Here is a 27997-nt window from a genome sequence, read left to right as displayed (position 1 = left end):
AAATAAATTTCCCGCTATGCCTTGGCACTGAAAGCTAGTCAAGTTTTAAATCATTTCCCTTCGATACAATTTTGAAGCGGCGGCGCGTGACCAACGTCATAATAACTAAGCTCCTCCCATCCGGGCGACTTAGGCTAGACTACCTAATGCAGTTCAATATTCATGGTTGAAATGAATGCATTACATTCATGAGCAGACGCAATATTGCAATTACAATACCGCCATCTCTAGATATGTTGCTAGATTAAAAGTTGCTCGATGACTTGGATCTAAGGTGGTGCCTTGGGTATTAGCCTAGATGATTATTATTGAAGCACCATTTAGCAGATGATAGTTTTTATAATATTGATCTAAGAAGAAATTTTCACCGCTAGTGGCGTGACGGGGTAGGCGGCTCTGGTTTTTCATTGTTTGACCCAAGGTTCGTAAATATTTGGCACTATATGGTCAAGACAAAGAAATGGAATAATCAGACGTCGTCTGCAAGGAGGATCTCTAGCTCCGTCTTGCTCATTGAGTTGGGAATAAATAGAGGTACAACTAAATCTGGCTGGCGCGGGACCATTCTCTTTCAATAAGGAAACTTTATCATTTTTATCGTTCTACCGTGGCGGCATCTGTATCTGGTGGTGGCCACTATATGGCAAGTTAATTTTTGCGCGAATCTGACGCGAAATTGAAATGTATGATTTCTCCTAACAAACAAACCTTTGAAGTGGTTTAAAAATAATTTTATTCTGTCAAAACGATCCTTTTTAACCGAAACTATGGTGAGTTAGCTACTAATTATTTATTTTTAGCCATATACCTTTACAAAATATAGATGGTGCTACCGCCTAATTATAAAGATGAATTTCGTACTGTCTTCTCAGAACATGTCCCGCGTAACCATGGCAACCGAAGTCGTAATTGTAATTCTAGCAGTATTATTCCCAATTCAATGGTCTTGCCACTAGCTTTCCAAATGAGTAATTCAGCGATAACTCTAGGGATGGCGCCACGTTTGCGGCTGCAAAACGGTAGTCACCGTGAGTGGGTAGGCTTATTTTATTTTTTAACTTTTTGACAAGGCTTATCTTTGGGAATTAAAACAAGCCCTTTATTTAAATTAGCCATCGTAAAACTGGTCTTTCTAGTGATTGTTGTTGTTTTCTATGTTTTATAAATTAATCTTTCTTTATTGGCGAGCCCTTTGTAGAGACAGGCGCTGGCTTGGGCTTTTTGCGTCATTTACAAAATATCGCGCGGGGTCTTAATTAGCGTTTCCTCGTACTCTTCTTTTTTTCGTCTTTCCCGCCATCTGGCAGGTATTGATTTCATTTTAGTAGCAACAGCGGGTTATCATAATTGTCTCGACAACAGTGTAATGTCCTCGTCGTGAACCATACTCTTCCTGGAATAATGATACGTCGTGGTAATTAAGATTAAAGTGTCGCTCTTCGTTAGATGAATCCTACGTTAAAAATAATAAGAAGAACAAAAAATATTTTCTCATCTTGCCCCTGTTGCGGGGGGGGGGGAGCAGTTACTATTAGCCCTAATTAAGATGCCAATTACTTGTTCTCAACGATTACCGTCAACCAGAGACCTGTTTTTAATCAGCTTTGGTCAGTGTCAAATAACATTAGGCTTAGGCTAGGCATCAGTAACATGGTAATAATACGGATAATGCAAAATGATACTTAATTATATCAGAAGTCACTGTTATTTTCGACCACTACCAAAGGCGGGGATTTTTCGACCTCCGCCCGAAATATAGACCGCTAGATAAAGTGACCTATGTTAAATATTATTAGATTAGAGTTAGGTGACATAAATTAACTGACACTTATACGAAGTAAGAGCTTGAAAGGGCTTGTAAAATAATTAGTATTCTCTTAAAAATATACAGGGTGTTTGAGAAGTCAGTGCAATAAATTTGAGGTGTTATAGGGGTTTATAAAGATGTTTGACTGTCTTTGTCGCGATCCTCTGCGACGAATAGGAAAAGCGCTAGAGAGCGTTAAAGTTTGGCCTCAAAACGCCTAAATGTAAGCTTTCAACGAAAATAAGAACCCAGATAGAAAACCGGTTTTAAAGGGGTAGTACTACTACCCTACAGTCAAACATCTTTACTCAACCCCTATAACACCTCAAATTTATTGCACTGACTTCTAAAACACCCTGTATATTCCCACTTCAAAATTGAATTTAAAGTAAGTACCTCAACCACCGTCATTCGTAATAAAACCAGCTTCTACATTAAAAACATCATGGTAACTCTGTTTTAAAAGATTTTACAACTAACAAGGGGAGTACCCGAGGTGTTTATTGCCGATTTTGTTCAAAGTCGGGCTTAATGTAGACCTATATGAGATATGAAATTTCCCAAAAGGAGACGTTGCGCTACCCATTTGATTTGCAATGGCAACCGAAAATGTTTTTGACCACTTAAAACAAAAAAAATCTCCATTTAAAAAAGCATGGAATTTTCTCGTTTCACTTACTAAATTTTTTTGAAAATCACGTAAATGGATAATTAAAATTTTATACTTCAAAAAACCTTTCGTACCGAGAAAATCCCATTCTTTTTGGAGATTTTTTTGTTTTTAAGTAAAAATATGAACTAATATTTGATTAAAATATCCTTAAAGTAAGTGGCGGCTCCAAAGAAAATACCTTGGATGTTCCTGTTGTAGGCGCAGCGCAAAATATTTTAATTTTATCACCCTATGAGAAGCTCCGGCGATTTTTTAGTTTAACCGGCGAAGAAAATTACTTCTAACTTTAAAAAAATACTTAATGTACTTCAATCTCTGTTGATAAACATATTTTTGTTCAATCGAAAAGATGTTTCTTATAATTCACGATTAAAATTTATCGCTAAGAATTGGTCATAGACGGTGAACGTGTTAAATTCGAGAGACTAGCGACACCGCATGACCCCGTTCGTAAATCTCAACCAATCGAACCTAATTCACTAGGTTGGAAGAGCTGCCTAAAACGACATCTATTGTGCCATCAAGGTACTACACTAGAGCCGCCATTTGCCTTAAGACCTACCAGGGCCGGATTACCCAATAGGCTGACTAGGCCTCGGCCATAGAGCATCAAGCCTACAAGGGGCACCAAGAAGTTTAAAAAAAATTAAAAGTACAAAAATTTTATCATTTACTTTTCAAAATATAATTTTTTCAGGAGGAATTTTAGTAAATGCGTCCACATTTTTCGGTACCATGTAAGGCAATTATTTATTAACATCACTAAAATATCCGCAAAGTCTACATTGAAATTGTATTTTCCATCCATTTTACAATTATAAATTGTGGAAGGAGCACCTCGCTCGCTCGTCAATGAAAGGGGGCACCAAAACTAGCTTGGGCCTATAAGGTCGCACACAGTCTTAATCCGGCCCTGAGAACTACGATTAACTATCAAATATTTAGTTTGTGTGGATACAATACGAACGTATTTCACGGGTAATTCTGTCTTTATTTCTGCCAATAATTTATATGCCGTCCATGGCGTTTATTCTTAACAACAAGAATGTATTGTGGTATCTAAGTAGATGGGAATGTAGAATTAGCCTCTTGTACCATCATGGAATAATTCGTAAAGTAAGTTCGTCCGCTTTTGAATCACAAAACGTAAACATAGATGGCGATCACCTGTGTGAAAGAGTGCCACGAAAAATCGAAAGCAGATTCTCAAAGGCACACGAGGATCTGCCTTCCCATATTCTTGCCTTCCTTGGTACCTAAATTCATTCTCGCTAACAATAAGTGTTTCAAGTAATTTTTGCGTATTTTTTTACACGTACATGTTAGACCTCAATCGCCCATAGAATTGGTGACAGGTCAATCTTCGGGCACCACTAGTGACCGTCGTTCATCTTCGGAGGGTGGGATGACTGTACCATTGAGTAGCAGGGCTTCCAAACATCACACTTCTACTAGTCGAGGTCACCATCAGCGTCACCCTTACCACGGAGGAGGAGGCAGCGGCGGTCAACTCCAACGTTCGACGGAGGCCAAATCGGACAGTCCGGCGCCACCAACACCTTCGTCTCAGGCCCAGTCGCCGGGCAAACTGTCGACGGCTTCGGGTAGCTCACCGGAGGAGATATCGCGCGAATCGGACCAAGAGAGGCGCAAGAAGAACCGTTTCCGTCGCAGATCTAAGATCCAACGCCAGAAGAGCTACGTCGAAGACCCGGAGGACTCCGACCCGGCGACGGAGGACATCCGGGCCGCGCATCATCGGGACAGCTGGAGATCACGCAGCGGCGGGACACGCGACTCTTCCATCGAGTCCAGCAGTGCCTTAGAAAGCTTCGATAACGAGTTGGAAACTTTCGCCTCTCGCCGGAAGTCGCACGTGCCACCGCCCAGCGTTTCCGGTTCCGTCGGATCCACGGACAAACCCCTGCGTCACATCGCGTCAGACGCCGCCTTGTACACGCGCCGTCAAAGCTCCGAAAGTTCGGACGTCAGCGACGTCAGTGGCGACTATTCGACGCACAGCGAACGGAGCGGCTTCCACGACCGCTACGACGTCAGCCGACAGGGCTCCCAGGAGAGGACGGCTGTGCCACCTAAGAAACTCTTCAGGTATACTTCTCATTGAAATGACATACTTAGAACGGTAATGTTTTTTCCTCAAGTTAAAATAAACCTTTAGGTCCTTTAAAGGGATGGTGAATCAACTAAATTTGTTTTTACCACTAGCATCGCTGTTGATTGATCTTTATGTTGACAAGTATCTAGACGCTTCTATTTATACCACCTAGGAGCAACAAACACAACACCCCACACAAGGAGAACGCAACCCGTCGAAAGTCGTGGATTTTCTTGTGTACATTTTTCATTGGCTAGACGCTTTAGCGCCTGCTGCCGTCGGAAGTCGAAAATTCGGAAATTGTCTTCCCCCCGCCCGTAAAACATTCATCGTAAAGGCTCGTGACGATCTTCCAATGAAATTCGTACGCAACCCTTCGTTAGCGTGTTTAAAGGCTAGCTGCGTTCTCCTTGTGTTTGTTGCTCCTAGATACCACCTTATATTATTCATTAAAAGAAGATACCATTAAGCCACTCACGGCCTAAGCTTTGAGAGGAGAATGTATTAAGTCAGCGGTTCTTTATTTTTTTTGCTATGAAACCCTAAATGATTCACCTAATTTTGGCACAACCCCAACTCATATTTTTTTCTTATCTTAAAAGACTCTTGACACAAACAAAGATGGCCACGCTGCAAATTCTCGGAACCCCTGTGACCCTTACGCGGAGCCATGGGAACCGCTGTATTAACTTACAACCCCCCCCCCCCCCCCCCAATTATAATCACAATTTTCAGCACATTTTATACTCCCCTTAAAGGCTGTTTTCATTAGGGAATTAACGCCATGTTGACCAGCGTCAATGAAAAAAATTTATAAAGCTTAGTTTCCACTAGAGTGCGTAATAATTTATTTCTAGCCACCTCCCTTCTAGATCTAGACGGGAAAGAGGCTGCTATTTTGTTGGCGCTAGAAACGTCGATTTCTCTTCAACGATAAAAATTCAAATTGATGCGTCGTTCGATTAGTATTAGTTACCCCACGGATAATAAATTCGACGTATTATGGTCAGAATGGATCCCTGCGGAACGTCGATTTCTTTTGAACGGCACTCAATTAAATTTTCATTGAAGTGTCATTCGATCGGTATTAGATCCCTCTGCCTAGCCATGCCATTAACATACCGCTGATATTAATAAAACTGGGATTTTGCTTCTGCCAAAATAAAAATGTGACATATTAGACTTCAAATAGATTCCAGCAAAACTTTCTCTTCAAAGGTACTAGATCAAAATGTAATTGAGAATCGGTAATAGTTTATTCTACTTAATCATGTCAGTACCTTATTTCGATAACGATATCAATTCAGTGCCGTTTTAAGATAAAATATAGGAACCAAAGTAACTTTATAATTGGCGCCTTTTCAAATTTGTGGTGTTATTTTGGCCCATCCAGTGGGAGAGAGTTGCCATCTTGTTCTTTAGGCGCGTAAAAACCAAAAAAGTTGGGTGACGCGTCGTTGCGTGCTCTAGTGGAAACTAATTAGGCTTAGGCCTCAGGTTTAGGTCTAAAGCATGTTTCCACTATCACTCGTGAAAGAGTTGCATTCGCTACGTTAGACAAGCTAGTGGAAACTAATATTAAAAGCTTGTTTTCACTGCGATAGAAAAGCAACGATGGCGAGCGTTGACGAAAAATATTGCATTACGCCTAAAGGATAGTTTTTACAAGCGCCAAAACGACACGATGGTGAACGTCAACGCCAAAAATGTATAATGCTTCGTTTTCACTGGCGCGTTCGAACGTTTTGACTCGCGTAAGAAAAATATATTACTACGCGCGATAGTGGAAACTAAGCTTTAGGGCTAACGGGAATTATTTTTGCGTCGACCCTCGCCATCACCGCGATTTAGATGTAATGATGACCGAATGTTTTTAAACGCAGACGACCGTAAGTAACTCCGTCCCTTTTTCTCGCAGACATAAACGAAGGGACGGGTCGGAACAGTTGGACAAACGGTTAAGTCCGCCAGGAGGAGGTCTGGACAGCAGTCCGTCGCCGGACGATACGGACAAATACAGACGGATCTCGAGCGAGCAGTCGCAGTCTTTCTCGATCGACGAGGGTGACGGAGGCGGGGGAGGCTACGGGCGGCAGTTGGCGGAGGCGGCGGTGGCGCCCCCCATCCCTCCGCGCCGGGACATTCCTTTCGTGCTGGTGGACAATGTGGGTGAAGAGCGGCGCCGGAAGCCATCGTACGAGTTGATTTACCCGCCCATCGACTTTTCGAGACGCAGCAGCACCGGAAGGGCCTTGCCCAAGATCCCCGATTCCAGCGGGTCGACGTTGTTCCCAATCTTGACGGGGAGGACTAGGAGCACCCACTCGCTGGACATCCCGCGCGAGGACCTCGGCCTGACCGAAAGGAGAGCTTCGGCCCCGGAGGGAGAGACCATCAAGATTGTTATTGACGACGTGGACTCTGAGAAGACTGGTGAGTTGCCATCCACTTCTCGCCGGGTTTCGAGGGTTTTATTCTCAAATTAAGCGACTAAATAAACAATACTTCAAACAGTTTCGCTAAAAGTGTCTAGTAGTTAGAGTTTAAGCTCTTTAATTTAATTAAAATTTCAAACGTAAAAATTTGGCAGTTTCCTTCAATCATGCGCCTAGTATCTAAGGAGACTCTGGATATGACTGAAAACTTTAGTTGAATTCTCACAGACTTAATGTCGCGACAGTTGAACGCAATAGACGAGTAAATAAAACCGCTTTCCATTTGAAATATTTTTAACGAACTTCCGAGGGAATTGTGGGTAGGAAAGGAGAACCTGATTGGCTATTACGGGAGTCTGCGCAGAACGTAAATTATACTACTTGTACACTTTTACAAAATGTTCCGGCTAAGTGGCGGTTCAGTGTTCCACATCTTAAACTAATTTATTTAAATATTGAGTGTTAATGATTAAAAAGGTTTCGAAAAAAGAAAAACGTAGTTTCTGGAGATGAACTTAACAACTAAAAAAAACATGGTATGATAATATTAAAATCTAAATTAAAAAATATTTTTCGGACAAGGCTTAATGCATCTTTCAATGTAGGTTTGCTTTGAAAGTGATTTTAAATGAAGATTTCAGTTTACCAAAAGGAAAGCTTTTACAACCTTTAAGGCAACACTTGGAACCACCCTGGAAACTCATTTAACAAAGCTAATTTAAACTAATTATATTTAATAATAGTAAAACGATAAGAAATCCTTCATGTATATCGTAATCCAAAAATAACAACATAAGCAGCCGACGTTCATAGACCAATGAAAATAGGTTTATAGTTGTAAAAATCAGCCGTAAGATGCCGCTACCATCACAAATATTACTGGATAACCCCCATTTTCTTCCCTCTGTTTCAAAATACCTTCCCCGTGAAAATTAAAGAAAAACTGGCAACAATTTCTTTACTCGTCTATTCATAAACCCACAAATCCCTATTAAACACAATCCCTAAGGGATTGGTGTGTATTAACTTCACGTACGGTGTAGCCGATCCCACCGCCGCCGTATTCCACATAACTCTCCAATAATTATGAAGGGCCAGGGATATCTCAATCGAAAGGATATAACATGCCGTCGGTAGCCCGTTGTGAATTTTGCAGATCGGTGGCCCACAAGCTGGTCATTGGCCCATTTTAGTGATTTTTGCCGTTTTTTGCATTAAAACCTACATTCTTAAATTAAGTTTGATTTCGTTGAAAATTATATTTTTAGTTAGTGCTGGCCATTTACGAACTATGTTTATGGTTAACTTAAAAATCTCACTTAAAAATGTTAAAATTAAAATTTCTCGGCCAATTCACGGGAGCCCACAGCCCACGTACGCTTTATTACATATTTGCATTTCGTACCGATTCAAGATTCCGAATACAATCGCCATCTGTATAGTTTGACCTTGGAAACCTTTACGGACTGTGGTCATTGTATTCTACATGGCGTTGGTTACTTTCGGCATGCTTTTTAGTGAACAAGCGTTTGTTATACAGGGTGCTAGCTATCTAAAATATTGCGGTAATTTTCTTATACAGGGTGTTTGGAAAATTGGCAAGGTGTTTAGGATCGTTGTTAATACACTAGGTTGTTGAGAAAGCGCTTCTTTTGGAAAAAATTCCTTTCGGGTGGTTAAATGGTGATTAACATAGTGATTGCAATATTGTTCCAAATGAAAAGGGTGATTGATAAAGCGTTGTAATTAATTTGTTTGTGGAAAAGTTACTCTTCGGTTGTTAAGAATTAGTTCCCTTATTATGTTAAAGGACAGGGTGATTGAATTATTGTACAGGGTGGTTGACTTTTTGTGACACTAACACTTCGGTTCTTACAGTGCGCTTATTAATTTAATGTACAGTGTGATTGAAATATTTTTCATCATTAATGGAGAGGGTGATTAATAAAGCGTGCTCATAGATTTTTACAGGGTGATTGAGATATTGTTTTTAATATACAGGATGGTTTAGAAAATGCTCGTTTTCGATAACATATCTCTTGGGTTATTATCGTATGCTTATTAAATTAACGTACAATATTATTGAAATTTTTTTCAAATTTAAATTTAATAGTAAAAATATAATTAATACATCGGGGGTGTACTTAATTGTCCGTGAGAAGATCTTACTGAATTTAGTACAAGATGAGAACGTACAGTAACAAAGTTTCATATTTAGGCCTACCGTGTAAAACGAGCGGCAACAGTGAGTACCCTAAGATTCTTAGGCCACGCCTAACGTTTAAAACGACCGGGAACGGCGAGTCCCCTTATATTCATAGGCCACGCCTACCGTGTAAAACGACCGGGAACGGCGAGTCCCCTTAGATTCTCAGGCCACGCCTACTGTGTAAAAAAACCGGGAACAGCGAGTACCCTTAGATTCCTAGCCCACGCCTAACGTTTAAAACGACCGGGAACAGCGAGTACCCTTAGATTCCTAGCCCACGCCTAACGTTTAAAATGACCGGGAACAGCGAGTCCCCTTATATTCTCAGGCCACGCCTACTGTGTAAATAAAACCGGGAACAGCGAGTACCCTTAGATTCCTAGCCCACGCCTAACGTTTAAAATGACCGGGAACAGCGAGTCCCCTTATATTCTCAGGCCACGCCTACTGTGTAAATAAAACCGGGAACAGCGAGTACCCTTAGATTCCTAGCCCACGCCTAACGTTTAAAACGACCGGGAACAGCGAGTACCCTTAGATTCCTAGCCCACGCCTAACGTTTAAAACGACCGGGAACGGCGAGTCCCCTTATATTCTCAGGCCACTCCTACTGTGTAAAAAAACCGGGAACAGCGAGTACCCTTAGATTCCTAGCCCACGCCTAACGTTTAAAACGACCGGGAACGGCGAGTCCCCTAATATTCTCAGGCCACGCCTACTGTGTAAAAAAAAACTGGAACAGCGAGTACCCTTAGATTCCTAGCCCACGCCTAACGTTTAAAACGACCGGGAACAGCGAGTCCCCTTATATTCTCAGGCCACGCCTACTTTGTAAAAAAACGGGAACAGCGAGTACCCTTAGATTCCTAGCCCACGCCTAACGTTTAAAATGACCGGGAACAGCGAGTCCCCTTATATTCTCAGGAAACGCCTACTGTGTAAATAAAACCGGGAACAGCGAGTACCCTTATATTCCTAGCCCACGCCTAACGTTTAAAACGACCGGGAACAGCGAGTCAACTTATATTCTCAGGCCACTCCTACTGTGTAAAAAAACCGGAACAGCGAGTACCCTTAGATTCCTAGCCCACGCCTAACGTTTAAAACGACCGGGAACAGCGAGTCCCCTTATATTCTCAGGCCACGCCTACTGTGTAAATAAAACCGGGAACAGCGAGTACCCTTAGATTCCTAGCCCACGCCTAACGTTTAAAATGACCGGGAACAGCGAGTCCCCTTATATTCTCAGGCCACGCCTACTGTGTAAATAAAACCGGGAACAGCGAGTACCCTTAGATTCCTAGCCCACGCCTAACGTTTAAAACGACCGGGAACAGCGAGTACCCTTAGATTCCTACACCACGCCTAACGTTTAAAACGACCGGGAACGGCGAGTCCCCTTATATTCTCAGGCCACTCCTACTGTGTAAAAAAACCGGGAACAGCGAGTACCCTTAGATTCCTAGCCCACGCCTAACGTTTAAAACGACCGGGAACGGCGAGTCCCCTAATATTCTCAGGCCACGCCTACTGTGTAAAAAAAAACTGGAACAGCGAGTACCCTTAGATTCCTAGCCCACGCCTAACGTTTAAAACGACCGGGAACGGCGAGTCTCCTTATATTCTCAGGCCACGCCTACTGTGTAAAAAAAACGGGAACAGCGAGTACCCTTAGATTCCTAGCCCATGCCTAACGTTTAAAACGACCGGGAACAGCGAGTACCCTTAGATTCCTAGCCCACGCCTAACGTTTAAAACGACCGGGAACAGCGAGTACCCTTATATTCTCAGGCCACGCCTACTGTGTAAAAAAACGGGAACAGCGAGTACCCTTAGATTCCTAGCCCACGCCTAACGTTTAAAACGACCGGGAACGGCGAGTCCCCTTATATTCTCAGGCCACGCCTACTGTGTAAAAAAAACGGGAACAGCGAGTACCCTTAGATTCCTAGCCCACGCCTAACGTTTAAAACGACCGGGAACAGCGAGTCCCCTTATATTCTCAGGCCACGCCTACTTTGTAAAAAAACGGGAACAGCGAGTACCCTTAGATTCCTAGCCCACGCCTAACGTTTAAAATGACCGGGAACAGCGAGTCCCCTTATATTCTCAGGAAACGCCTACTGTGTAAATAAAACCGGGAACAGCGAGTACCCTTATATTCCTAGCCCACGCCTAACGTTTAAAACGACCGGGAACAGCGAGTCAACTTATATTCTCAGGCCACTCCTACTGTGTAAAAAAACCGGAACAGCGAGTACCCTTAGATTCCTAGCCCACGCCTAACGTTTAAAACGACCGGGAACAGCGAGTACCCTTAGATTCCTAGCCCACGCCTAACGTTTAAAACGACCGGGAACAGCGAGTACCCTTAGATTCCTAGCCCACGCCTAACGTTTAAAATGACCGGGAACAGCGAGTCCCCTTATATTCTCAGGCCACGCCTACTGTGTAAATAAAACCGGGAACAGCGAGTACCCTTAGATTCCTAGCCCACGCCTAACGTTTAAAACGACCGGGAACAGCGAGTACCCTTAGATTCCTAGCCCACGCCTAACGTTTAAAACGACCGGGAACGGCGAGTCCCCTTATATTCTCAGGCCACTCCTACTGTGTAAAAAAACCGGGAACAGCGAGTACCCTTAGATTCCTAGCCCACGCCTAACGTTTAAAACGACCGGGAACGGCGAGTCCCCTAATATTCTCAGGCCACGCCTACTGTGTAAAAAAAACGGGAACAGCGAGTACCCTTAGATTCCTAGCCCACGCCTAACGTTTAAAACGACCGGGAACGGCGAGTCCCCTTATATTCTCAGGCCACGCCTACTGTGTAAAAAAACCGGGAACAGCGAGTACCCTTAGATTCCTAGCCCACGCCTAACGTTTAAAACGACCGGGAACAGCGAGTACCCTTAGATTCCTAGCCCACGCCTACTGTGTAAATAAAACCGGGAACAGCGAGTACCCTTAGATTCCTAGCCAACGCCTAACGTTTAAAACGACCGGGAACAGCGAGTACCCTTAGATTCCTAGCCCACGCCTAATGTTTAAAATGACCGGGAACGGCGAGTACCCTTAGATTCCTAGCCCACGCCTAATGTTTAAAATGACCGGGAACGGCGAGTACCCTTAGATTCTCAGGCCACGCCTACTGTGTAAAAAAACGGGAACAGCGAGTACCCTTAGATTCCTAGCCCACGCCTAACGTTTAAAACGACCGGGAACAGCGAGTACCCTTAGATTCCTAGCCCACGCCTACCGTGTAAAACGACCGGGAACAGCGAGTACCCTTAGATTCCTAGCCCACGCCTAATGTTTAAAATGACCGGGAACCGCGAGTCCCCTTATATTCTCAGGCCACGCCTACTGTGTAAAACGACCGGGAACAGCGAGTACCCTTAGATTCCTAGCCCACGCCTAACGTTTAAAACGACCGGGAACCAAGGTTGGAGCTGATATGTCTCGTATCTGTATATCCTCGAAAACCTTTGGTCAATAATGGATCTTCTCGAAACTGCTAATCGTCTAAAGGCTTGGTCTGGTCGCCAATCAGCCCGTACGGCCCTAGGTGCTAACTCGGATGCCACTAAATATGAGTTCACTAGCTAGCCCACCATTGTAGATATATCGGCGAAGTTATTCGGATTCTAGAATATTAATTCGCGAAACTATTCGGAACGTCAGAGCCAAATAAGCCGATCCCGCCCTGTCATGGTGATTAAAACGCCGTAGCCGCGAACGTGGCGCCATCCTTAGGCTCATGGCGTTAACGAAACTAGCTGGATACTCCTTTTGTTATTCCGATCCCTTTCTAGAAATTTCTGTCTGCTAAATAGTAATTCAGTAACGAATCTAAAGATGGCGGTAGTGTAGTTAGAAAACTTCGCCTGCTTATTAGAACAATTTATAGTAGATTGAATCTCTAGTATATGTATAACAAATTACGTGGTTTGGCATATTAACGGTTTTCAGTGTAGTACAAATTTTGTAATCTACTAGAAATCTACGCGTTAGAATTGAAACAGCAGACGACGTTTTCTAAAATATTATCTGTAGAAACTTAGCTTTTCAATAGGTACTTCGGAGTAGGTTTAAGAAGAGTAATCCAATGACATCATTTTACTCTAATCATCGTTTTACCCAAAGTGAATGCGAGTGGTCATTTTAGCAGACAAATTCTGGATAAGCGGACCGTTTTATTTAAACTCTTTCCTCCGGTTTTGATGAGGAGTAGAAAGTATAGGCCCAATACTCCGGAACAAATAAATAGTTTATGAGTCAGAGTAAATATCAACCCCGGAACAGGCGAATAAAACGTTTCAGAGTAAAAAGAGTACACTTTTAGTCCGGGAACGGGCAAAAAGAAACCACGCAATTTGGGTACAAATATTCCATAAGATATTTTTCTATACAACGGTACACGTAACCCTATACCCTCACCCTGGCAACGCCGCTGATTTATTCGGGACGAGGGCTTTGAAAAGTATTCTTCACTCGATACACCTTTCTTTTTGGCGTTGACCGATGAAAAATAAATTATTCTTGGCGATATTTTGAGAGTAACGGCGAGGGGCGCCGCCTCGCGGTAGAAGGCGGTACTGTTCTCTCTCTTTATTCCCCTCAAAAACCATTGGTTGGGTTAAAGGCGACTTTTTCCGCGCGAGAAAATTGCAGGTTCTTAGGATATCAGCTGAAAATAATACGAGGGTATTTTGCCTTCGCTCTCTGGGCCGTTGAATCCGAAACTGACAGCGCTATTACTTTGGGCGTCTCTATAGTGGCGCCACTAGGCAGCAAACAGCGCTTAAAACGAACCGAGAATTCTCCTTCTCCGAGAGGCTCGGGAAACGAGTCTTATCTCTTTTCCTCGCTTTATATTTGAAGAAACTAAAGGCGCGGATGTTCATGGGTCACGCGACTTTACAGCCGCTGTTCGGCAAATCTGTACAGCTGCAAAACTCGCCCCTTCCGCCAACCCGAAATGCAAATGAGCCTTGGCCTTTTCAATAAAGTTGAACCTCGAAGGGTGGCTATGTTGTCTCCAAATATCGACTTCCTAAGCCCATTTTGATAGACGTTACTGGAATCTCCAGTCAAGATCTTTTTACGGACAGGTCAGCGCACTCGCGTATCTCTGTCAGTCTCTGGTGGGGGGATAGTTCAAAAAGTGGAAATACCAGTGTCTCGTCGCTCCATCTAATGATCGCTAGTGTAAATAATATGATTTTTGGCGCGAAAATTATGGTAGATTGAATAAGGGCTGAACACTGCTATATATTGAATCCTAATATTTTTTTATATTAAATAAATTGTGTTTAAATATTAGAATGTTAGTGGAAGTAATTAAGAAAAAATAATTATGAAAGAAACTTGTTAGTTTGGGGTTACCAGCAAAGGTTTATTTTTTTGAATGCCTGAAGCTGACGAGCAAGTTGCACATAAACCAATGGAATGCGCTGGCCTGTCCATAAGATTTTGCTACAATCTAGACTTCATATAGGTTTCGCTCGAGTGTGTCAAGGAATTTAAACAAATTAAAGTATTGAAGTGAAGAGAAGCACATTGTGAAAAACTAAATTAAAAGAGACTTAAAACGGTTTTAAAATTAATAATTTATTTATTTAAAGTGTGTTACTCGGAACAATAGTTCTTTGAGCACAATATAAAAGACACTCCACCGCTACCCCCCTACTTGGCAACTCGTTGCTATGGGTTAAAGATTAGGTTTAGCTTCTCTTTTTGGTTTTGACCATGGACCAAGAATCAGGCTTTAAAAAGCACGCGTGAATACTGGGAATAGGAAAATCACCGATAATTTTAGTTCAATGTGGACAAACTTGACGTCGCTGAAGTCGATTTCCGACGTAGTTTCGTAGAGAAGCTGAAGGATTCACGTTCAATTTTTACAAAATGGTGTTGTAGTTGTCGGTTAAATGATTAGGCTTAGTAAGTTTTAGACCTTTTATTTTTGAAATTTAGCCTTTAAAAGTTTAAGTAATGGTAATTAACGATGGTGTTAAGTAAAAATAATCAGTAAGCTGAATTTTAATCAAATTTACTGGAATCCATTTCATTTCTAAACTTAAAAAATTAAATGAACTAAGCCTAACCTAACTTTCTCGCACGTACCATGCACGTACTGTCTCTTAAGCAGTGATAGTTGAACTTTCGTAGGCTCAACGCTACATTTCCAAAATTCGATTCGCAAGAAGTAAATTTCAGAGACTATCACATCGGGAAAATATAATTTATAAATAAGTAAACGCGAGAGTGAATTCGTCAGCCTTTTGATTTTTCGCGACTGTTATTGCAACACATTTTTAGAAACCCGAACGCAAGCAGTGTTTCGACTTTGCGGCGAAAACTGTCTTGGTGAGCATCAGAAACTTTAAAACCGGCGAAAAGGCAAAAAGCGGCGAAAACCATTGAAAACGTTGAAATTTGCGGCGAAAATATTTTTCGATATTTTCCATCAGAAAAACTAAAAAATCATCGTCTCTGTAGTCCCCCTACTGTGCCCCTAATGGTAACTCATTCAATTTTTTGGCAGAGATAAACTTTATCTAAAAGGTTTTTTTATTTAAAAAACAAATAGTTACCTTTTGTAAAAAATAAATATATTGCCTAAGTCAAAAATTGGAAATAAAGAGAAGAAACATAATCAGTAACACTAAAGTAAATTAAGGTAAATCTATGGGGGGGAATTGTGGCGAAAACTGGTAAAATTGCCCCTAAAATAGGCGAAAACCTCGACCGCAGAGTGGAAACACTGTACGCAAGTGCAATATTTATATTTTACATCGTAATACGAGAGTTACATTTTCGGCCATCATCCGCGTTTTCGCCTGTCAGAACTTACGAAAGCGCGTGTTTCACTCTTATCGCCTAGATGGGCGCTGCACTCGTACGTACTTCGACTAAGCAGTAAATGTCGACAATAGATCCCTCTACTTTTGGAAACAAATTGAGCCCACTGATCCGATTCAATTGCTAATACGAATTTCAATTTAGAAGTATGGACTTATCCAATTCGAATGTTAGTGTCCGTTATTAACGGTCTGTTCACCGCGCGAGTTTTAATTATAAAGAAGCGGACTTTCGATAGCGCTTTCCCACAATGGCCGGAACTCGCCGAAGTCGTCCAGGCAGCTCGTAAAACAGCGAAGGCCGAAGTCGTTCTCGTCAGCGATAACTCATTTGAAATGAACCCGCTTTTCCTCTAGGCTGGCCAACCATTGAAGGCAACAGCCTTAATTACTTCTGAGCCGAGGCGTTGAAATCCCGGCTCAGAGTGCGCCAGTACAACCTGTCCGCGTTATTCCGCTAAAACAGCCTCTCCGAAATCAGTCGCGAGAGAATTCGTGGTTAAAGCGTATCACTCTTCTCTAATCGAGCAGCCAATGTTCCGATCAATTTCTCGGAAATTGTTCCCTGATTCCGCCACTCTAGATCGCCTAAGCTCCGTTGCTCGTAACGATAACGACATTTTAGAATTTTAGAACTTGGAATTTTCCGCGAAACATCCGCCTCTCTACATAAATGACTCGAATATATCGTTCTTTACCGAGAACGTTACGTTACCCGAGTTTGTAAAAGTCGTAGCTTAAAAATAAGGTTTTGAGAATTCGGAGAAAATCTTCAAAAGTTTGGAATTGCTTTCGAAAATCAGGAATAACGAATGAATAAACAGTAGAAATGTTAGAAAGGTTTTAACAAATTTCACTGCCCTAGAAAAGCTAAAATCACAATTTATAATAGAGTAATTAAAATTCAACATTTATAATATTTAAGTTACAATATTTTCTTAACAATCACTAATATACAATTTCAATTTCCTTTGAAATTAATTTACTTTTTCGAAACAAATAATATTGTAAATGGTGGCAAGTTCTCTCTCAACTGGCTAAAGGGGTTTCCAAGTTCTTCAGTTTCCCATTTCCATGAACCAGAATCCTACAAGGGAACTTATTATTAAGAAGAGGTTTACGGCAAAGTGAGAGTTACGATGTTTTTAAACCCGGGTAACGATGACCAGCGCACCGTGATAATGTCATTTTAACTCGCTCTGAAGTAGAGAAAAGTTAGGACGCGACACTTCGCTCCAAGAACGCTTTATAATATATGGTAATTTGTTATAAACAACGCCGTTAGTGGAATGCCAAAAACAGTTTTTGATAACATCAGTTGAGAGATTTTCCACTGGCTTTCACGTGATAACTCGCAATATTGAACAATACACTTTGAACTATAAATTTCGTAACTTCAGTGATTCGCTTGGAAGTATTAATACATAGAGGCCAGCACTATGCTTCAAGAGACCGGTTTTGTGGCAAAAATTCGAGAGGGTATATACAATAAATATTTTTACATATTTGATTTCTCCAGAAAATTAGGATGAACCTAAACTGTAAAAGTTTTAGTGGCGTCCATTACCGCCATGTTCGTCTTCTACTGTGTGGTATCGTTTTCAGTATTAAATCAGGTAGATGAATCAGGTAGATGATACGATTAGTAACACATTATACAATTTTCATTACGATATCTTATTTACTAAACTTCATTTTTAATCGAATTTTAAAAACAAATCGGGCAAGTACATTTCACAAATTTCTATTAGAATAGAGAGATAACGAGCCTCTTTATCGTATCCGGTTAAACACCTTTGCGGTAATTCGTAGGTTTTCAGATATTTACCATCTAATTTGGAAAAACTATTCCACGAAAGTAGCCAATATTTCGCTATTTTTGGACTGTAAAAGAAAAAATATACAGGGTGTCCACTCACAAACGAAAAATGATAAATTTCAAATTTCTATGGAACATTCCTCGTACTGGGGGATATTTACTAGTGTAAAATTGAATGACCTTGAACGGTGCCTTCAAGGTCATTCAAAAACTATCTCGAGAACCGTTTGGTTTACGGATTTGGTTCCAATTATAAAGTGGTTGCTCGCTATATTATTAGTTCAAATAACTTTGATTGGACCAAATTTGAACAATCTGAAGCCGATAAATTGAAGGTTAATGAATTCAGTGTTTTATAATAAAATAATCTGATTAGTTTTATTGTGACTAAATCAAATAAATACTGAATAGTTTACAACGGTTCGATCATGCCACCGTCAGCTACGATACATGCTTGAGCTCGTTTAACGATGAAGTTCAATTATTCTAAAACTTATTGTCATGGCCAGTCTTACAGAAATCAGGTTCAATTCGTTAACCTTAAATTTATCGGCTTATTATTATTATTATTATTATTATATTTTTTGAATGACCTTGAAGACATGGTTCAAGGTCATTCAATTTTACACTAGTAAATGTCCCCCTGCACGATTAAATTTAAAAAAATAAAATGTTTTAAGTTATTTATCATTTTTTGTTTTTTAGTGGACACCTTGTATAATCATTTTAAAACACGATATAGCCGAAATAATTCTATTTCAAACCTTGAATGATGTTATTTTAATTTAGACCTAGACGTAGTATTATAATTTATTAAAAAAATATCTCGAATTATGTCTAAATTTTAAACTAGATGATTAATAAAATCAGTAGTGGCCCTAGCAAGTTTTTCAGGTGGTGATTTTCATGAAACGTCGCCACCGACCCAAATCAAATCGGCGCTATGCTCTATGTATATTATTTTTGCTTAGGCCAAACCGAGATTATTTAGCTTCGACGCTCATATTCGTGCTCTTTTTGCATTTCAAAAAATTAAAATTGAGGAAACAAATTGTGTTTATAAGATGAATAATAAACTTTTAAAGTAATATATTAAATTCCAAATTAAAGCATATTTATTTTACACCAGAAAATTAATTGCATTATAAATGAATCTAATATTAAATTGCGTCTATGACGTATAAATAATTGATAATTTACGTTCCGGTATAAAAAATTTATATGACGTAAAATTTTACCAACTGCCCCATTTAAAATGTAGTCTTATACGCACACCGACTTATCGCGTTACGTAATTGGTTTCTAAAATGGAAACATAATTAAATGCAAAGCATATACATGTAGAATATAAATGACTTTAAAACGAACTTACGCGAGTCGAAAACATTTTAGCCTTAACCGCAATAACTGTAGTAGTTCGTGTTACTTTCAAACAGAAGAATTTTAAACTTGGTTTCTGAACAAGCACCCTCGAGTGTTAGAAATCGGGGCCCTAAAAATCGGATGCCCTTAGCTAGTGGTTTGCTTAGTTTCGGCCTGCATTTCGAAACACTCTAAATAATTGCAGTCTAATTAGTCAGACCACTTGCATATAACAAAACGTTTAATTTGGGCAAATATAAAACGTTTTTGTTGAAAACAATGATAAAATACGCGAAGAAGTAGATTAGTCCATAATTAAAAGGGATAATATAGCTAAATCCTAAACAAATTTGAAGAAATTAAAAAAACTTACTAATAACTCGTACCAAATTTGTTTAGGATTTAGCTATATTATCCCTTTTAATTATGGACTAATCTACTTTTTCGCGTATTTTATCATCCTTCTCACAGTCCATAGGTGGTTTCTACTAACTTAACTTGTTGAAAACAAAGCGAAACTAGTAATTGACTAAATAAAAAGATTTTTCTGTTGTAATCTTGCATAGAATAGTTAATTTTATAAAATGTCGTTACGCTTGCCCAACTTGTTGAAATGTTGCCCTGGAATATTTCAGCCAATGATTAAGAATGAGTTCATAAATTCTTTAGTGGGAGAGAAAACGGATCAACAGCTAAAGTGGGGAGGCAAAATTTCAACAAGATGGCCAAGTTTATTTTATAAAAAGAACTATTTCAAATATCTTTCTTTTAAAAATATATAGAATTTAGTTAAATAAATAGTATTTAGAGGTTGGTTGTATCCGGTTTGTTTGCATTTCAAGTGTTTCATTGTTTGTTTTCTTTCGCGTGCGCAGGTCAAGAAGAGTCCAGTCCGTCTCGACCGTTCAAGGCAATCTTACACCGAGATCCCTCTGACACAGGTGCACGCAGTAAGCAGCTTTCTGTAGTTGGCGGCGGCCGTAGCTGGCAGCTTTATTATTATCATTTTCCACCCGTGCCACGGACTAAAAACCAAAACAAACATCTCTGTAGAAATCCATCATAGCAGAAGATTTATAATAGCTCTCTTACGAGACAAGTATCCATCAAATGAAACCCGTCCCTTCGCGGGCTCGAGGTATATTACAATCAGCGCTGCCTGATCCTAAAAATCTAATTATCGTACCTAGGGCTGAAAATTATCGATATCAAAAGACAATTATCGTACGCCTGGAAATTGGCGGCAAAGCTTAATTCGATCGGAACATTGACGTGAAAATTTTGTCAAAGTTATATTTAAGAGAAATCATAATTTTAAATAACGCTTAATAATTAAATCAATTTCGGCCCATGGAAAAAATCTTAACTAAACAAAAAACTAGTATTCAAATTTAATAATCTCGATCCGTCAAAAAAGGCATTGCGCATGTGGAGAAGGGGCGGAAATCGAAATATTAAACTATCGATTATGTAAGTTCAATTTTAAGTAGTGGCCGTATGTTACGCTTTGTCCGGTATTTTAGTCAAATCGTAAAATAAATACTTAAGCTGAAGTAAAATACCTGTTTATTTTTGGTGCCTAAGACTTAAATTGGCACCATTGACCGTATGTCGAAGCATTTCATTGAAATCAATTACGTTGGTGTTACAGACCACCACGATTTTGTATTTGGCCAATACTATCGATAGTTCGATATTTCGATAGCAGCCTCTTCTGCACTCGCGCATTGCCATTTTTGACAGATCATGATTTGTTTGGCATTTTTAATTTTTATAGAATAGCTTCTCTGTTTTCTGTCAAATTTTAAAATTATCGTACATTATCGTACGCTTTGGTTGAATTATTGAAAGTAGCGTATTATATAATACGCCGTCAAAATTATGGTACGTCCCAAAAATTGACGAACCATTATCAACTTGTTCGATAATTATCGCACATATGGCAACGGTGATTCCAATGCGCACGAATTTCTAGCCAAACCGCGGATATGTCATGCACAGCATCACGGTTCAAAATGTACCACATATATTACCATAAGTGTATAATATTGTTACATAAGTGTGACACTTTCTATTCTTCACACGAAAAAGTTTTACTGAGAGCTATTCACAAGACAGACTGCAGTACGGTCTTCGTCGCCGTTTTGCGCCCGCTCGCTATCGCGTCACACGTAGCCTTTGACAGCGCCTCGCTAATTGGTTATTTTTTTCTTGTGATGACGTCACTCCGTTACTAGCTCTCAGTAAAATATTCCCCAAAATCACAAACTTATGGAACAATATTATAGGCTTATGATATTACTTATTAATAAATCACACTATAGTGAGTTGCAGGCTAAGAAAGACAAAATATATAGTACAATCGGCGCAAGGATGCCTCAGATCGTTTCCGGTCATTCCACCGCGCGAAATTTGAATTTGCTCTTTTTGTCGTCTTTTAGCGCCATCTAGAGACCGAAATTGGAATCTTTATTTTTTAATTTCATAATTGTGGTGGCGAGCAAATTTAAAAGATAAGGCATTCCTATCATTCTTAAATATAAAATAGTATGTATAATTATTTATTTTTGTAAATGTATTTCTACGTCTTACCAGTTAAATCGGCAGTTTCTTTTAAAATAGTTACCACGCTTTCTTGGGGGTAAAGTTGTCTTAATGAGCTATAGACGTTTAAAATTATATTTTTCTCTTTACTTGTTAACAATAAACCTTTATCATGCTTTTTATAGTAACCTCTTGGGCTATTTAAAATATTTGGAGCTTCAATTATCGAACCTTCTTTAGCTGCATTCAGTAATTAAACTCATGACAACATGAAAATAAAAAAATAGATTCCAATTTCGGTTCCTAGATGGCGCGAAAAAACGATGAAACTCACGAAATTTGAAATTGACCGTAAAGTGGTCAAATTTAAATTACGCGCGGTCGACTGGCCGGAAATGGTCTGAGGTATCCTTGCGCCGACTGTACTATATATTTTGTCTTTCTTAGCCTGCAACTCACTATAGTATTCGTATACGTATTTTGAGCGAAAAACATTGATCAATATAACAAAATGGATACTTTCCTCGTAAGATAAATATTATGTACTTCTGACAACACGTAACTTTTATAGGAAACTTTATCCGTCGTTCTTAAGACATTTTCCATTAATTATCCTAACCACTTTCTCTCTCTCCATTTCAAGTCGTTTTTGCACACATAAAATCTTTCACAATCCTGAGATATAGCTATTGTGACATATACAATCCCAGTCTCAAACCCTGTGGGAGCGTGTCGTGTGGGGTGTCCTTCGTCGGGCATCTTGGACGTCTTGGCGAGTCGCGACCGGACTTCCTCGACCAAGTACCTAACAAGTTCTCCATCGATTTCTCAATTAAGCGGACACGAAAGAAGCCCGTCGATTAGACCTCTACCCCGAATTTATAGGCAAAGGGCGCTGCCTGTACACGTATAGGCGATTTCGTTGCCGCTTTTATTGAATGGAATTGCGGTGTGGCCTGCTTTTTTCAGGTTGGCTAGGAGGCCCGACACTACGGGAAATTGCATTTTTTTCCAAACTCGGTTTTTCCTTCCTCGTATTTTTACGAGATTGAATCTTTGAGGAATCCGCTCGCTGGCCCCTTTTCTCGCCGAGGACCATCTTAAAACGTTGAGAAAATAAATACCGAGATGTTGGCTCTTTTACGACGTCCTTTAACGTTGTTATCTTGGACGGTATATATTTTATTTAACCCTTTGTATATCACTATTTTATAGGCTTTTTTATCATCTCCAAAGTTCCAATAAGGTCAAACGAAGGGCAACCCAGACGACGACCCTAATTTTATTTTAATTTAGGCTAAATGAAATCCCTTTGTATTCAGTGGCGGCGGAATGTACTTAAGAAAAAACGCCGCTAACCCCTAGCGCTTATTTCTTCTCGTAATCTTTGCTCACCTAAAAATCCATTTCTTAATATTGCCCAAACACTTACTCCGTTACTGTTATCGTGTACCCAAATTTATCACTTACAATAACTAAAATGGATTAAATTGGTTTATTCAAACACTTATTCTTTCTCATTTACCCACATTTTCTATAATTCAAATGATTGGAAAAATTATAGACTGAAATGTGATTTATAAAATTTTGGGGAGGTACAAGGACATACTTTGTACACCCAACTGGAATCTTTGGGGGTGCAAATCCGGCGCCACTGGCCTTTTCAACAATTGTCCGTATTCCATCCACCAGGGCCTTGCAGAGTCAGTTAAGGCAATAGGCTCTGCATAGCCCCGGGTACACACCCAAACAAACAAGCCGTCTGTCTCTTTTCATATCTGATATCTCTCTATATTGCATATCCTGATGTCACATTCACGCACTGTTCTTCCATTGGCTCACGAATTTCTTGGATATCTCTATCTCTCTTTATCTCTCTCTCTCTTTATGGAACCAACCAAACCAAAATCACCAATAAACCAAGCAACCCCCCTTTTTGACGCATGACGCATGTCTTCTTTTGTTTCTTCTATATTCGATAATTACTCGAGAAAGACAAACCCGACAGGGCCATCGTAAAACTCGTAAAAGGAAACGGGAAGGCATTAGCGGTGGCGCCACCTAGCGCTCTGCGAAAGAAGTCTAGAGTAACATCGGACGCCATCTAGTAGTAAGGCCAGAACGTGTCATTCTATGGCGTTACTCCTTTCTCATTAAATAACCCTAAATAACCAGCGTGGACTCTCATTAGCGAATTCGGGCTCCCTAATGAGGATTTTGTTCGCAAGAGGCGCGCTACATTTGCCATTCTGCAGCCCGAGAGATGTCGCTTTGGCTCATTAAACTCTCTCTCCTCCGGTCTCTTCGCGTTGCCGCTAGTGGCGCTTTCTGCCCAACTATTTTCATTAATCGAATGTTAATTATTAATTAGATACGTTTCTTCCGATTGTTATTTAGAAGAACCATTTTCTTCCGTTAACCGCAAAGTACGGCTAATTCGGTAATTATCGAAAAAAGAAGTTGGACTTCGGCTTACGAAGTAAATACGTAATTAGAACTTTGATGACGTCATCGACTTCTTATGGCGTAATGAAATAGACCTCGGATTTCTTCGACGAGTTTTACGAGCGCCGTTCGGAACTGAGATGGTGGTACGCGCTTAAAATGATGTCCTCGACGGTAGCACCATCTCCGTTGAAACCCCATCGCTTCACTTGGTCGTCAACTAATCCAAGATTATTTTTCATCTCCCTGTCCCCTCTGCGTAGCGCGTGGCTACGGAATCCGTGTAATGGGTGGTAAGGCGGACGACGATGGCCGTTTGAGGGCCAGAGTCAGCTGGACGACACCCGGAGGACCCGCCGATCGAGCTGGAATAAAACAAGGTAATCCTTATTTCCAGTAAGTTATATACGTATACAAGTGGAATGTCTAAGGGGCCCACTTTATGAACGGTCCATGGAGCCCACTTGCCATTGGGCAGGTTCACTATATGGCCAGTCCGCCACTGATTCTAGACAAGACTTAATATCGAATCGGCGCAGATTTTAAACGTAACACGGCACGACCGAAAATCTCAACTGTAAATCACGCCCGTTTTTAAAAGAATAGCCCTTATAGCTTTACTAAAGACATTCCAAGTGTATTAAAATATAATTTCCCGTTATCACTCCTAGTGAAAGACTAATAACGGTCATGACTAATGTTTTCCGCTGATCATCCGCGAAGGTGACCGTATCATTCAATGGAATGGTCAATCTCTGGACGATTTGACGTACGAAGAGGTCAACTTGATACTGAATCGATCGGGGGACGTTGTGGAAATGATTGTTGAGAGTTATATACCACCTCCGAAGTAAGGCATTTTTTATTTTATTTTCATTTGCGCTATAACATATTCCATATTTGGGTAAAAAAGTAATTTTTATAAGATCTTAAGAGTTGGTTCTTCGAAAAAAAAAACCGCGTTGCTTTAGAGCCTAAGAACCTTCGAAATTTATCATTCGAAACGCGTTCCGTCTCTTTTACGTTAAAGAATGTATTTCGAAGGATACTGAATTCCTGGCACGATTTTTGCGTTTAAAACTAGGTTATCTCGCCAACCGTCGCTCGTGGTCATTTTTCTCCACAATTCTCGAGAGTTATTTTTATGGATATCGTTGACGCGTTTTAAAATCCATCTGGTTTTTCGTCCAAAGGAAATACGGCCATTAGGAAATTTCATACTGTGTTGGAGTAGGCTTCAGCGTGTTTATTTAATCGCGATTACGGCTCGCGCGGGGACCGTTGTGGGAACAATTCCAGTACCAGTTCTTTTTGAAGATTAGGCCTAAATTTTGTCAGTTGGTCTACGAGATAAAGTTCGCGGGATTAAATTGAAAGAAGTGCCTTCGGTGAGTTTACTTTCAAAGGAAGCAAATTCACCGTTAATTGGCGGATGTGTAGACGGTTCAAAGTGTACAGCGTCTACTTCGCAATCTAAGCGTGTAATATGTAAAACCTGAAACCGATTTTTCGGAGATCTCGTGCCGAAAGTGGGTAAATAGCTACGTTACAAAACCGTCAATCTGAAAACTCTGTTTCGAATCTAGTGTATGTAGTCTATATTATCTTTACCCCCGTTTTCGCTTTCGATTTTTCGTGGCAGTCTTTCGCGCTGACAATCGCCATCTATGTTTACGTTTAGTGATTAAAAAACAGATTAATTTACGCTGCGAGGTATGGGAGGCTGGTAACTAAATGGATGATCGGATTTACTAATATGAAAAGCATTTAGTTTTAGAAATTCCCTATAATTATTTTGAAAAATTAATGGTAGCCTGCGATGGTAGATCTTTCAAGCAAATAACTTTTGCAACATAAAAACGCGAATACTTTTATCGTAAAAGTTACATAATTTACTTCTGGTTTTACTAAGAGGCCATGATAATCTAGCTAGAAGAGGGCGTCCGCGTAATGGTTTGTTGAATCTAGCGGTGTCAGTGATGGTGTGACTAACGTCTTTTCCAGTCCGGATTTGAGCGCTCTAGTGGCTAAAGCGAATGGGCTACGAAAGAGGTCCGCCCCTTCCGCTTTGGGTAATGACCGTAATTAACTTTAAACGAATTTAACGATCCCGTCTGGCTAATTAACACTCTTTTCGGTATTTACTATCTTCCCTCGCGATTGTTAGACTCCATGGGAATTAGCGTGGAAGCTCTGGAACCCTTAACTCAAACCGCCAACGCCGCCGCCTCGGCGGGACGCAGGAGGCTACCCAAAACTCCGGTAAAACAAATAATACTCTCTTCCTTCGATTGGTCTTTAATTCGTCGTTCGCGCGGGGGGTAGGACCAACTGTGCCACGACCATATGCAAGGAGAGGTGGGAGTTCAAATTTGGTTTGATCAGAATCGCTCGGATCTGCTAGTGACCGTCATTGGTGCTCGAGGTCTGAGACGAAGACGGTCATCGACGGGTGCTTTACCGCGACCTTACGCCAAAATACGCCTTATACCTCATACGTAAGCCGGCTCGGTCGTCGAAAGGCGGATCCCTCCTTTTAACGGAGATTTCTGTCTGGCAGCGGACACGCATTCATGAAAACGCAAATCGCCGACCCTTGCGTCAATCCGGAATGGAACAAAACCTTCATCTTCACCGGCGTCACGTCCGACAATGTTCTGGAAAAGATGCTGGACATCTCGATCTGGGACAACAGTAGCCAAGTTAGCAACACCTTCTTGGGCGAGGCTCAAATCCCGCTGCGCAGGGCTGACCTCCAGGACTGCCCCGAATGGTACCCGCTGTCCTTCAACCAGCCCGCTCTCCTGTCCCCACCTCACAAGCTACCTCCCAGCGCCGCCGCTCTGGCCTCCTTAGGCGCCAGCGTCTCTTCGCCCACCCCACCTCCCACCGTACCCGTGCCCTCGACGCCGGCTCACGATTACGCTCGCCGATTGCTCAAGAGGGTCACGCCCATCGAGTCCTCGCAATCTCATTCCTTGTCGGGTGAGTCTCTTCTTCTTCTTCACACGTCCGTCATAATTCTATAACCCGAACGTCAAGAACCACGTCATGGCATAGTCAACAGCGGTGACGACTAACTCTGGAGTATCCTCCTCCGAGGTTTTAGTCGCGAAGAAAAGGTAAGGAGTCGTGTTGTGAGATGATTTTAACGCGTCAACGTAATGCCTGCGGTTTAAAGGGTGCTGACCTAAAATGGGTCGACACGTGGTCTTTGTTTCGCACCTGAAGTAATGACGTCAAAGTCACGGAACCGGGATTTATTTCATATTGGGTGTTTACCCCCTTTTTGCCAGACCCCATTCTCCCACTGCCATTAAGGTGACACGTAAAAAATGGTTCACAACGCGATTCCATACCCATTTCTCACGCTCTTTTTTACCTTTATCGGGAAACTGATTTTGTTTAAGACCAACATTTTTGCGTCGTTTTAAATATATTTTTAAAGTGTTTTTTACTACAAAATGTAATATCCATGTCCATTTTTTGCGTAATGTTAGAGCTGTACCTACCCGAGAGTGGTCACAAGGTGGTGTTTACACTGTGGCCAGAGGATGGTAAGTGTGCCGCCAATTGGGCGAAAAACCTTTGACCACTACCCGCATTCAGTCTTCATTCCTAATTCTAGTAGCGCTTCGAGCACTCTCTCTTTCACTCTGATCCCATTTTTTAACATCGCTTTTGGCACTCGCTCTCTCCAATGCATTTTATTTTGATTTTT

The 27997-nt window shown here is 40.9% G+C and overlaps 1 protein-coding gene across 1 annotated transcript in view; it reads left to right on the top strand.

The window, feature by feature from the left end:
• Window positions 1-27997, top strand: part of Fife (regulating synaptic membrane exocytosis protein fife) — a 42503-nt gene that overhangs the window by 6400 nt on the left and 8106 nt on the right. The window contains exons 4-13 of the mRNA XM_090173788.1: window positions 3807-4589; window positions 6515-7029; window positions 20163-20228; window positions 24540-24656; window positions 25000-25126; window positions 26281-26348; window positions 26444-26538; window positions 26602-26774; window positions 26837-27261; window positions 27777-27833. Of these exons, the coding sequence (XP_090029914.1) occupies window positions 3807-4589; window positions 6515-7029; window positions 20163-20228; window positions 24540-24656; window positions 25000-25126; window positions 26281-26348; window positions 26444-26538; window positions 26602-26774; window positions 26837-27261; window positions 27777-27833 (2426 nt within the window). The remainder of the gene's footprint in view (window positions 1-3806; window positions 4590-6514; window positions 7030-20162; window positions 20229-24539; window positions 24657-24999; window positions 25127-26280; window positions 26349-26443; window positions 26539-26601; window positions 26775-26836; window positions 27262-27776; window positions 27834-27997) is intronic.

Source organism: Leiobunum rupestre, chromosome 4 (genome assembly GCF_980474605.1).
Source record: "Leiobunum rupestre chromosome 4, qqLeiRupe1.1.hap1, whole genome shotgun sequence".
NCBI lineage: Eukaryota > Metazoa > Arthropoda > Arachnida > Opiliones > Sclerosomatidae > Leiobunum > Leiobunum rupestre.
The sequence above is the reverse complement of the archived record's forward strand: the minus strand, read 5'-3'. Positions and strand labels throughout refer to the sequence as shown.